Source organism: Sciurus carolinensis, chromosome 1 (genome assembly GCF_902686445.1).
Source record: "Sciurus carolinensis chromosome 1, mSciCar1.2, whole genome shotgun sequence".
Taxonomy (NCBI): Eukaryota; Metazoa; Chordata; class Mammalia; order Rodentia; family Sciuridae; genus Sciurus; species Sciurus carolinensis.
This window is the reverse complement of record NC_062213.1, coordinates 65,131,623-65,143,966: the sequence shown is the minus strand read 5'-3', so window position 1 is coordinate 65,143,966 and position 12,344 is coordinate 65,131,623. Positions and strand designations below refer to the sequence as shown.

The 12,344-nt window shown below is 43.9% G+C and overlaps 1 protein-coding gene across 3 annotated transcripts in view; it reads right to left on the bottom strand.

Annotated features, from left to right (window-relative positions):
• Window positions 1-11,740, bottom strand: part of Slco5a1 (solute carrier organic anion transporter family member 5A1) — a 142,234-nt gene extending 130,494 nt beyond the window's left edge. For all 3 annotated transcript variants that reach the window (XR_007104849.1, XM_047523677.1, XM_047523690.1), the window contains exons 1-2: window positions 11,577-11,740; window positions 8,561-9,960 (exon numbers count right to left, since the gene is read on the bottom strand). Coding sequence is in view for 2 of the 3 variants with exons in the window: in XM_047523677.1 (XP_047379633.1) it covers window positions 8,561-9,476 (916 nt within the window). In the remaining variant the exon portion in view is untranslated. The remainder of the gene's footprint in view (window positions 1-8,560; window positions 9,961-11,576) is intronic.
• Between the last annotated feature and the right edge of the window lie 604 nt (window positions 11,741-12,344).

The following is a 12,344-nucleotide window of genomic DNA, read 5'->3' as shown; positions in this document are numbered from 1 at the left end:
ACCTTGGCCCACCAGGTCACCACACCCCTTTCCTGTCTGGTCATTCTTTGCAATTGAAAAGCTTCTGATCCTCTCCAAAACCATTTCCAATACAGATCTCGCATTTGTCTAACACCAAACTCAATTCACTGCCAACGTTTCTAGATTGTCAAGAAAGAGAAGCAGAGCCGAGTGTATGGATTTGGGCACATTTCCCCCACCAAGGATTGTACAGCTCATGGGCTCACCTCTGCCACACACGCTTCACCCACAGAGGGAAAACCCACATCACAGAGTCTCCAGAGGGTGGGGAGGAAGATGGAGAAAATGGAGCTTCCTTTGATTCATATTCAAATGGACACCATTTGCTCCAGATCCTTTCTGTCACTTATCTCATCAGTGATTCACGATATCATACCACTGTGGGATTCTAAGAAGTAGCCAAATTTTAAGTTTAGCCAGAAGTAGCAAGTGACATCTTGCTTTTGCAAATGCAGAAAGAGGAAGTGGTGTTCTCCTGACAGGACAGCAATCAGCAGCTGGTTTTACCAATGGTGGTTCCATCCCCAAGCCCAGAGAAAGATTTCTGCCCTGACAAAGAGTGAATATCTCTGGTCTTTTGAATCTTGATGCTCAAAATATGGTCCTTATACCAACAGAAATGGCCTCACCTAAAAGCATATTAGAAATGCAGAATTTCAAGCCCAACCCAGACTTAACAGATCTGCATTTTGACAAGATTCCCTGGTGATGGATGGGCACATTAAAGATTCAGAAGAACCATTTCAGACTACAGAAATTTTTAAAAATCCATAGCAAAATGAGGAGAGAGATCAATAAAAGCTTGCTTAAAAATTGTATGACACTAAAAAGGCTGCTCTCTGCATTCGCAGGTGGGCTGACTAGACCAAAGTGCACCCACACTGAGGCAGTAAAGCCCTAAGCTGTTCCATTAGACCCTGGAGTTGTTTGTTTCTCAGCATCTTAAGCTAATTTGCATAAGAGACCAAAAATGACCACCACATAGCTGATATAAATTCAGTCACTGATAAGCATAGCAAAGACACACCTGTGGTGAGACAGATAAACTGTCCCAAAGCATATGGGAAACTCATGGCCATCCTAACAAGGAGCTCACACAGTGCAGTCACAGGCTATGCTGCATCTTTCCGTTGGTACTCCACGTGACCTGGAATCATTTCCTCAAGCCCTTCAGTTGTCACTCTTCCTCACATTAGCTTCACTGGAGATTATTTTTCCTATTTACTCATGATTTTCACAGAGCCTTCTTCCAAAGAAGGATTTTTATGTGGATAACAAAGATAAAAAAGTTGCAAACAGGACAAGCAAAATTCAAACAGAATTTACGAACTTGTCAAAATTCTTAGGGGAGAACGTGTATGCCCGCTCTCGCTGTTTCCCTTCTGGCCTTCTCTCAAGTTTTCAGTCTCCCTCCCTAGGAAAGGAGAGGGGAATTAAGGTGATTAGTGAATGGGTAATAAACAGTGCATGCTCAGCTCCACTCTTCCTTCTTGCCTCTTGAGAGTCAGCGTACACACAGGGAGTGAAAATTCAGCCCTGCTTTTTCTTGGCATAAGTCTTAAGTAAGCACCAACCCATCTGGGGAGACCTGAGCCGACACACTGCTTGAGTCCAGCACTGCCTGTGGCTGAATGGGCAAGTTCGTCTAATTCTGTGACTATTAGAAAGTTCAGTTGCTCAGAGATATGACCTAGATTCTTCTACCTCACCTCTATTAGTATTAAAAAGTGACAGGGGTATGAAAAATGGTGGAATGAGCAGACATCATTACCCTAGGTACATGTATGATTACACTAATGATATGAATCTACATTGTGTACAACCATAGAAATGAAATTATGCCCATTTGTGTACAATGAATCAAAATACAGCCTGTAAAAAATTAAAAGCTAAATAAAAATAATAATAAAAAAGTGATATTTTGGCCACCATGTTTATATAATCTTCCATCATATGTCTCAATTTCAGAACTCAAGTGGGGAAAAGGAATGTTATTGATTGGGCCCCTTCAAAATCCCAAGAAAAAAGATGAGGACAACTAATACTAAAGATAACGTAGTTAGGATAGGTAATCAATACTAGACTCCAACTCCTCCTTTTTCCCTTTTTCTGTAGGAAACAGACGGGGGATGCCTGAGGCACAGCAATCATTGCTAAGGGTAGCAGAGTAGGCAAAGAGAAGAAATCCAGCACTATGGAAGGCTGTAACGGCCTTGGACTGCCCTCCTCAAAGGCTGTTGCTGGAACCCCTAACTTATCAAACCCACTGGAACACTTGGTTATATGGTGCCAGCAACCACTGAACTGAAAGATACATATGCGTTCCTTTCATTATTTGTATTACTATAAATAAAATCACATAGAGATATATCTACTGCATACAGATATAGAATGAAGTTTTTTTCTATACAATGTTTCTAAGGAGTAATCTTTTTCCCAATTATAAAAAGAGAGGCTGCGGATGTAGCTCAGTGGTAGAGCACTTGCATAGCATGCACAAGCTCTGGGTTCCATCCACAGCACTACAAAGGAAGGGGGAAAAAGGATATGTTTAAGGGTGACCATATGCAGAAAAAAGAAAAACAACTCCAAAAAAGCAAAATACATTGTGTATGCATTTCTCTCTCTCTCGCTCGCTCTCTCTCTCTCTCTCAGTTTACATGAGTAAGGGCATATATGCATACAGATGTATTTAATGCTTACTTTACTATAAAAGCTTGATGAAATAGAACTCAAGTAATTTCAAACTCATTCTACTTCTGAGGAAATGTTAAAAAAAAAAAAAAAAAAAACGCAATTACCAAATGGGATTTACTTTAAAAACAATAATCCTGCCAGCCCACTGAATCCACAAGTCCCTCATCCACAGATAAATGTATTTGTAAGTTTAAGATGTACATAATTGGTGGATTCTGTATCCACAAATTCAACCACTGATTGAAAATTTAAAAAAACACTTGGGTTTGTATTGAACATAGACTTATTTTCTTGTCATTACTTCTAATACAGTATAACAGTTGTTTACATAGCATTTATATTGTGTTAGGTGTTACAAGCAAGTCTTCGAAGTAATTTAAAGTTTATAACAAAATAATTTTTTAAAATATTTTTAGTTGTAGATGGACACAATAACTTTATTTTATTTATTTTTATGTGGTGCTGAGGTTTGAACCCAGTGCCTCACACATACTAGGCAAGTGCTCTACCACTGAGCCACAACCCCAGCTCAATATAACAAAATAATTTTTAAATAAAAAAATAAAATATGTGGGATACATGGGTGGAGGATATTGTAAACACTATATCATTTTGTATGACAGACTTGAGCATTTGGGGATTTTGGTATCCACAGAAGTCCTGGAACCAATGTCCCTGGATAGCAAGGCCTGTCTGTAGTTAACTTCTGAGCATATCCTGAAATTACTCTTTATTCACCAAAAGTCCCACCACAGTCTATGTGGACAAAAGAAGATGCACAGTGGTGAAACAGAACACCACAAGCCCCTCCGAGTTCAAAAGAGCTTTTTCCATGGTATACATGGCACAAATGTATATCATTTAAATGTTCATAAAGAAAAATAGTTATCAAAGGTTGGCATGCAGAAAATTCTGATAACAAAACCTTGAGTCCTGAGAAAATATAATGAATCAGGGTATCATATTAAGATTTTCCCGTATGTTTCCAAGGAATGATTTCCTATATAATGTTTTGATTTTCTGTACAATGTTACTTTCCTTTTTTCCAATCATAAAAAAGGATTCATTTAAAGAGCATGGCACTCTTCCTCCCCTCTCTGCCCACTCTCTAGGATGAGTATGACTTCTGCTTTGACAGTAAAGTTGCTCCCCTTAAGGTTTGCAGAACACTTTCACATACAGAATCCCACTTAGTCCTCAAACTATGACAGTAAAGGAAAAATATATAATAATCCCCATCGGAAACAGAGGTTGAGAAAAGCAAAGGGGTTTGTCTAAAGACCAGGAGCAGTCCTTGGTAGAGCAAAACTGAAATGCAGGTTTTCTTCTTCCTTCTCTGGCGCCCTTCCTAAGTCAACCCTAACCCTTCTCTGTGGTGTAAGTTAGAGCTGACTGTTAAGGGAATACCCCAGGGATGCGGAATAGCTGACATCCACCCTACTTGACTGATGGCTAACCCATGCCAATCACTCATCCTGAATATCACCCAATTAGAGCTGTGGCTGTCTATTCTAGAACATCTTTTTTTTTCCTTTTCCCACCTGGGTAGCCATTCTTTCTCCTTTCGCTGTTGGTTCATGAGTTTCTTGCCTCCAAAGGATCACATTTTCTCTCTCTCCTGAGGAATGATTATGAATCATGGTCTAGTTGCTGAGCTTACTTCTTATTAATACCTACAAAGCTTTCTCTGTGCTCCAGGTCAACAGCAAGCCTCTGTCCTTGCAGAAGACTTAGAGCACTTAGTGGGTATAAACCCTGCTATCTCTCATCTATAATCACATCTCTTCTACAGTTAAAGCTGCCAGAATGTTAACATAGAACTTTCAAAAGATTTAAGATATACAATTACATTCCATTTCAATGGTTTTAAGGTTACTTTAGATATTTGTTCCTGCCTGCAATTGCTAATGTGCTGATTTTTCTTTCATTTTTTCTTTTGTGGTTGTAATGAGAAGTTAGAAAAACTGACAGGTGGGTTAGAAAATGGGTGGGTGGTAGAAAAGGTAATATAGAAGAACAGTTTTGTGAAAAATAACAAAGAAATTTTAACCTATTTTTTTAAAATCTCACATCATAATTTATTAACTCTGCTCATGTTCTTAGAAAACAGTAGTCTCTCTGTTCTTATTATGTACAAAGGTAGCCTGTAAAGCCTACTTTAAAGGGTTTCATGGGCTGAGGAGATAGTTCAGTCGGTAGAGTGCTTGCTTTGTAAGCATAAGGCCCTGGGTTTGATCCCCAGCACCAAAAAAAAAAAAAAAAAAAAGGGTTTCATGAACAATCTTGCTTTGATCATGTCTTAAGACCCCCAGGCCTGTTCTACATTCTTCTGCACTGTATCCAAACTGTTGAACGTGGCTCATCCTTCCCATTTAGCTCTCAGGGCCTCTTGCCAGAAAGCCACAGAGTACAGAGGAAGCTCGGGGGCTCTGGATCAGAATGGCATGAGTTTCAGGTCCTTCAGGCAAGTCACTTTAACTCTCTGATCCTCAGTTTCTTTGTCCAGGAAATAGAAAAAAACAACCCCATTTCATGCAACCTTTGAGAACATTTAACAAAATAAAACATGTAGGATTATTTATTCTTTAACTACCATAGCTTTTATTGAGATCCGTTTAATATAAAGGAGAATTATGGGTTTTCTTAAGAATATGTCCTAAGGGGCTGGGGATATGGGTTTGATCTCCAGTACTGTGCAAAAAAGCATTCACAGAATTTTTTTTTTTTCCAAAAATCAATTTAGTCACTATCTTTTTAAAAAGGAAGGAGAAACCAGGCATGGTGGTACATGCCTATAATCCCAACTATTGGGGAGGCTGAGGCAGGAGGATCTCAAGTTCAAGGCCAGTCTGGGTAACTTAGCAAGATACTCTCTCAAAATAAAAACTTCTGGGGATGTAACTCAGTGGTAGAGCAACCCTGGGCTCAATCCCCAGTACCAGAAAAAAATCTTTCCTCCTCTTGGACATGTCCCTTCACATCCCTGATTTGAATTGGCAATGTTTCTTAATTACACTGAACACTCCTCAAATGCTGGGACTGTTTCGCTTTTGGTCTTCTCAAAATTAGCATAGGACTGGGAGTGTAGATCAGTGGTAAAGTACTTGCCTAGTGTACATGAGACCCCAGGTTTGATTCCCAGCATTACAAAAACAAACAAACAAACTAGCAGTGTCTAGCTTAAGATATGTATTTAATATATACTTACTGTTTTTCTTCTTGGTGAGTGACCACTACCAAAAGAGTTAATTCTCAGGATCCTTATTAGTGGATATTCACCCTTTCATAAGGCTTGTGGTTTTGATGAAGAAAGTTTCTATCAATGGAACCCAGAAGTGGGATTGAGGGGAGATTCAAGTTTTCAAAGTAAATGGAGGCAAATATCAGTAAGAATATGAAAACTTACTGGGTTTGCGAAGAGTCAAATATCACTCTAAAGATAACTTACTATTTTCAAACGGAGAAAAATATCTTTCCAATGAAACATCCAACAATCATCTTTTCAACAAACTCATTAAACTTAACATCACTAAGGAATGGCCAAATGCTTGTAATATAAAATGCACAGCAATGCCTATGTGAAGCAGTCTGACAAAAATGTTTTGTCTGAATTTAATCAAGCCTTTAGACTGAACTACCAGTACACAGAAAATACAGCAAGTGCAGGAACACAGTAAGTCATACCACATGACAATGCCCAGATCAATCTAGAATGCAGAAGGAGCATACTACAAACCAACTAGCCTTGCTTGCCCTTTCAAAAAGTCTTTGTCACAGAAAAAGAAGAAAGAAAAAAGCTGAGGCATTATTCTGGATTATAAAAGACTACCAAGGTGAGCAGCTAAAGGCAATGTATGATTAACCCTTGGTTGGTTCCTGGTTTAAAAAATAATTATTATTGCCAGGTGCGGTGGTACACACCTGAAATCCCAGCAGCTCCAGAGGCTAAGACAGGAGGATCCTGAGTTCAAAAGTCAGCCTTAGCAACGGCGAGGCACTAAGCAACTCAGAGAGATCCTGTCTCTAAATAAAATACAAAATAGGACTGGGAATGTGACTCAGTGGTTGAGTGCCCATGAATTCAATCCCCAGTACCCCAAAAAGAAAAAAAAAATACTATAAAAGACTTTAAAGGGAATAATTGAGGAAATTTGAATTTGGGTTGGATATTTGATGAAGTTAGGGAATAATTATTAACTTTCTTAGGATACTTATGCTTCTGCAGTTATGTAAAAGAATGCTTTTTTTTTTTCTTTTACCAGTGATAGACATCAAACCCAGAGCCCACCCATATGGTGAGTGCTCTTACACTGAGTTATATCTTCAGCCCCCAGAATGCCCTTATTTATATAAGGTGCATGCTGAAAGTTAGTGGTGTCTGCAATTACCTTCAAAGAGTTCAGTTCCCTTCCCCAAAGAATATATTTCCAAACACATATATACAAAGTTTGATAAACATGGCAAATGAACAATTATTAAATCTAGGTGGTGGATAGATTGGTGCTCATTATACTATTGTTTCAACTTTTGTGTATGTTTTAAAAAATTATAGTAAGTGATAGAAGACACAGACAAGGTAACAAGCAAACTATTCTTCTCTGCCCAGAATAAGAATTTCTTTCTCTTGTTTTTAATAAAAATCAGTTCTAAAACCCTGTCCTGATGATTGGGCCAGTTACTAGGAACTACTGGGACTCACATATCCAACAATGACAGTTTCTGGGAAGGGCAGCAGTACTGAGGACAAAGCATAGCCTTCTTTCTTACACTGCATATCTTTTTCACTGCCCTTTGAAACCCTTATTATTCATTCCCACACCAAGGATCCTATCAGCACATGGCTAATAAGTTACTAAATGTAGCTATTATTTACTTATTTACCTGTTTAATTTTTATATAAAGTAAAACCCTTTATCTGGTTTCAGTTGGACTCAAGTAGAGAAACAGAGTAACCAAGATCTCACCCGGTGTGACAGCGATTCATCCTTTCACAGGTTCAAATCCAATCCTTAGAAAAAGTGCAGTTTTGAAGGAGCAGCTACTACAGGGAGGTGCTGACAACCACACAGATTTACTTCTAGGAAGTAAATTAACCCTATCCCTAACTACCTGGTCTTACCCCATACTTTAACCCAAACACCCCTGTCCACTGATGCAGATTTATGCAAGTCAATACACCAAATTCTGGAACCTCTGCTCTTCAGCTGGTCATGAATTCTTCTCCAACATTCATATAATTGAGGGTCTTCAACTCACAATAAAAAAAATAGCTTTGAATAAGCCTTATGACTGTGTCGTTGCTTCTGCATGAAGATAACCTAGTCATCTGATATCATTCAGGTTTTTGTTGGTGATTTTTTTTAAATAATGATGCAGATGATATGTAAGGAATATAGGGATGGGGTAATAAAGTAAGTTTTATATAGTCTGCTATTCTGTTATCTCTACTGTTGGAGACAGGAGTAAGAGGCAGCAGCAGATATAAACAGTAATTCAAAACTTAGCATGCTAGTTACTTCCCTTTCTTTCTGAACCCTTCTAAGAAGGACAGTTACTAAAAGATAAACTTCATGAATTAGAGTTTTCCCAAAGGTAGGCAGCAAAAGAGAGAATTACCCTGAAATACAAATGTGAAGCGTGAGCCTAAAATTAGTTCCAAGAATTCTCAAGTAATTGATTCTCCTCCAAATGAAAAACGCACCACACTAAGCCTAAAATATAAAATAAAGTGAATCTTAGTGCTTAAAATATTTGAAAATGTGAAAGACATGTTTCCTTCTGATTTGGGGAAAGAAAGTTTCAGTGTGCATGAAACTTAACCGAGATAATAGGAAAGTCTTACCTAGGTACAAGGATGCATTTTCTTTCTTAACATTGTCATCTAAGTAGGTTGGTCCCAGGGTATAAATAGGCGTGGAGCCCATTCCAATGAGAATCTGTGCACAAATGAATAAAGCCACATAAACCCAGTGGTTATTTCCTCCTGAGTCCTTCGGACAGGGGGCAGGCTCCGAAGAGGCAGTGGAGTTGCCATTCTGACACAAGCCATCGTTGGACGCCGAGGCGTTCAACTCTTGGATCTGGTAGGGAGGCGAGATGAAGTGAGGTAAGGCGAAGAGGGCAGCCCCGATGGCAATGAAAAGTCCACCTACCGCCAGCCACAGGGGCCGCCGACCCCGGCCGCCAAAATAGCTGACGAACACCACCACCACCAGGTTCCCGATGTCAAAGCAGCTGACCAGCAGCCCCGACTCGGAACTCTTCAGACTATAGCGTCTTTCAATGGTGGTGATGACACTGCTCAGGTACCCGGAGACCATTAACGCTTGTATGAAGGTCAGAAAGCACATACAAACCAGGAAGCAGCGGGAATCGGTGAGGACCACATGGAGGCACCTTCTTTCCTGCAGCGTGGCCAAAGTGGAGGACACCGAGACGGTTTTGCTTACGTCCTTCCTGTGGGTACAGTCCACGAGCCCTGTCATCCCCGCCGAAGTGGACGGGGCAGAGGGACTAGGGGCCAACAGGCTCCGGCCTTGCTTCAACTCCTGGTGGCCTAAAGAATCCTTACAGCCAAAGGCCGACTTGAAGTCTACACTCTCAGGACTGAGGTTCGGCCGGCAGGAGGCGCTGTTCAGGACCGGTAAACTCTTAGACCTGAAGGTCTCTGGCTCGCACTTCTCTTGGACAGCTCCTACTGTGACCGGTGCCTCCAGCTGCTCTTTCCCCGGGGGCTGCGGCCCAGTACTTTCGTCCATGGCTCTTAGAATTCAGATTCGATCGCTGATTGCACACAAGGACTCCAGCGCTTTTCATCCACCGGAGCAAGGGGCTAAAGCCAAGCCCACTCAATCGCGCCCACTTGAGACCAGGATTAGGAATGGCACAGCCTCACAACAGGGCATCCTCACCAGTAGGGAGGCGCCCAGGGCATCCTGACAGCAGGCGCGGCCCCGAGGCTCCGCAGACGCGTGCCCCTGCGGGCAAGGGTCCGCGCTGTCCTGCTAAGAGCCCTGCTTGGCGTCCACCTCGGGGCGGTAGCTCGCGGCAGACGCCTTGAACGTCCCGGGCTCATCCCCTCCGCCGCCGCCGTTCGGCCGATGGCCAGGAGCCAGTGCACCTGGCTCCCAGCGTGGAGGCACTTAGTTAGCACCCCTTTCCAAACGACATCCCGTCTGGCTGTCCCAGGAGCGCCGGTTCGGGCCTCCTGGGCTTGGGATCCTCCGGCGTGAAGGTGCCAGTCTGGAAAATAAAGAGAAGACGGTCAATGAAGGGTGGCTAAGGCTGGCGTTCGGCGCCCGGGGGACCAGGTTTAGGTGACCCTGATGGTCCCGAGGGCAATTGAGAGGAGATCGAGGAGCTAAACCCTGCAGGAGGGGGCAGCTGCGGGCCGCATTCTCAAGTCCTGGAACAATAAACAGCAGGCGGTCGGCAGAGACTCCCTCATTGTCTGCCGCGGACCTGCCCCCGCCCCGCCCCTTTTGCCTTAAACTGTGCATTGCTTTTATATGTTAATAATTATCAACCTGGCAGCTCTGACTCAGAGGCAGTGTCTTTTATTCGAGTGAACTAATTGCAACCTTTTCGTACTCCTACTCCATTACTCAAAATAGAAAAATCCCCAAGAGAACAAAGGAAAGTTTTTTTGTTTTTTTTTCCAAACTCACAATGCATTTCCAGTTCCAATTTTAAAAGGAAAAAGGAAAAAGGAAGAAAACGAAAGAGCGAAAAACTACGTGAGTAGAAATGTGTGTGCACAGTTGTGCGCTGGCACGTGTGTGCGACTAGATATGAATCTGTCTGCTCCATCACCTACTCAAAGCCAAAGGTAGCAGCAAAAAGGTCAACGTGCTTGTGTCTAATCCCAATACTAAAAATAACCCCCTGACAGAAAGAACTATTCAATTACAAGTACCAGGGGCACTGGAGGCTGTGGCCGACATTAAGTCCCAGCGCGCAAGCGAAACTGAAAATCAATTTGCTTTGCAGATGGCTGGGGAAGCCACAACCAAACAAAGAGATGCTGGCACGCTGTCACAGCGCGCGCAAGGAGCCCACCGGCTCTGCAAGCGCCAGCAGGCAGAGAGTTGAGCTATTTATCGATCGCGCTCTGTGAACGGGGGCCCTGGGGTGCGTGCGCGCGTGCGCGGACACACACACACACACACACACACACACACACACACACACACACACACACACCGGTGTGTAAGTGTTGGAACCACTCGTGCGATCCAACACCCAGCTTAAATTCAGCGAGAACCGAACACGGGTGTGCCCCTGGGGTAAGCCCCCGTCCCTAATCTTGGGGAGCCTCACTCCATTTCTCCCTCCGGGGGGCGATGTGCACCAGGTGGGAGTCGGGCTTCGCCGCATTGGGTTTCATTCTGCGACGCGCTTTTGTGATGCTGCTGTGAGAAGAAAGGAAAAAGAATAAGGGAAAAAGACGGAGAGGCCAGGCGGCCAAGTGGTGGCCGCTCTAGCGTCTCCCCCGGCGGTGCTGGGCCGGACCTGCTCCCAGATTCCCGGCCTGCTAGCGGCTCACAAACCCGGGCTTCCCCACCGCCTGCTCTCCCAAGCGCCTTCTGGGGGAACCCCACCAGCCGCTGCGCGCGGAACTGGGGAATCCCAGCGTCCGAGTCCCTGCCTGGGAGAGCACCCGCACCGCAGCGCAGACTCGGATGGACACACGGATCCCGGCGGGGAGCTTTCCAAGCAGGCGTGGAATCCCAGGGACACCCCCTGTGCGCGCGCGCGTACACACACACACACACACACACACACACACGCAAACACACAATCCGTGGGAAGACAGAACTGCCAGGAACAGCTCCGGTGCACAAGCTGCCGCTACTCACTAGCGAGTCTGTTGGTCACTCTGCCTGGCTGAGAGTGGAGCGGCGGAAGATGAGAACTATGAAGATGCAGGAGTAGTTGGAAGCTGCTTGCCGTGGCGGCCTCCGTCCACCGCTGAGAAATCGGTGAATGAGCCGGCGACTAAGACTGAACTCTTCGCCCTACCCCTCGCCTGTCACCCAAGCCTCTCCTCTCCAAACAGACACACGCGCACAGAGACGCGCCCGGAGTGGAACTGCAGAGGGCGCAGGCGCGGGCAGCCACCCAGCCCTGCCTGCAGGCGGGCTGCCACAGGGCTGCCCTTCACCTGCACAGCGCGGGAGAGCTAGGAACACTGAAACCGAGGGAACGCGTCTCTAAAAAAGTCAGCAGCTGGGGCAGAGTCCACTGCGAATAGCACACACACACACACACACACACACACACATATATATATCTCCATCCTTTGGGCATCTACCATGTCTCACCTACCATTGTAGATTCTGGGAACCAAAGATGAACAAGACAGGATGTTTAGTATGAGGGAACCTCTTGTCTTGGGAGAAATACCCATGTGAATGGCTTAGAACGACCAGCACATTCTATATAAAATGCTACTACAGAACCAAATATCCAATACGCTTCATCTCTAGGCAGTAGGAAAGACCCGTGGGAAGGCACAGGGGCACATCTCTACAACTAAATAGAGAAAATGCTAGGAGATCCCAAAGATGGGGCAGAGGACCGGACTGCAAGAGTTACAGAGTAGAAAAGAACACCAAGAGCCCCAA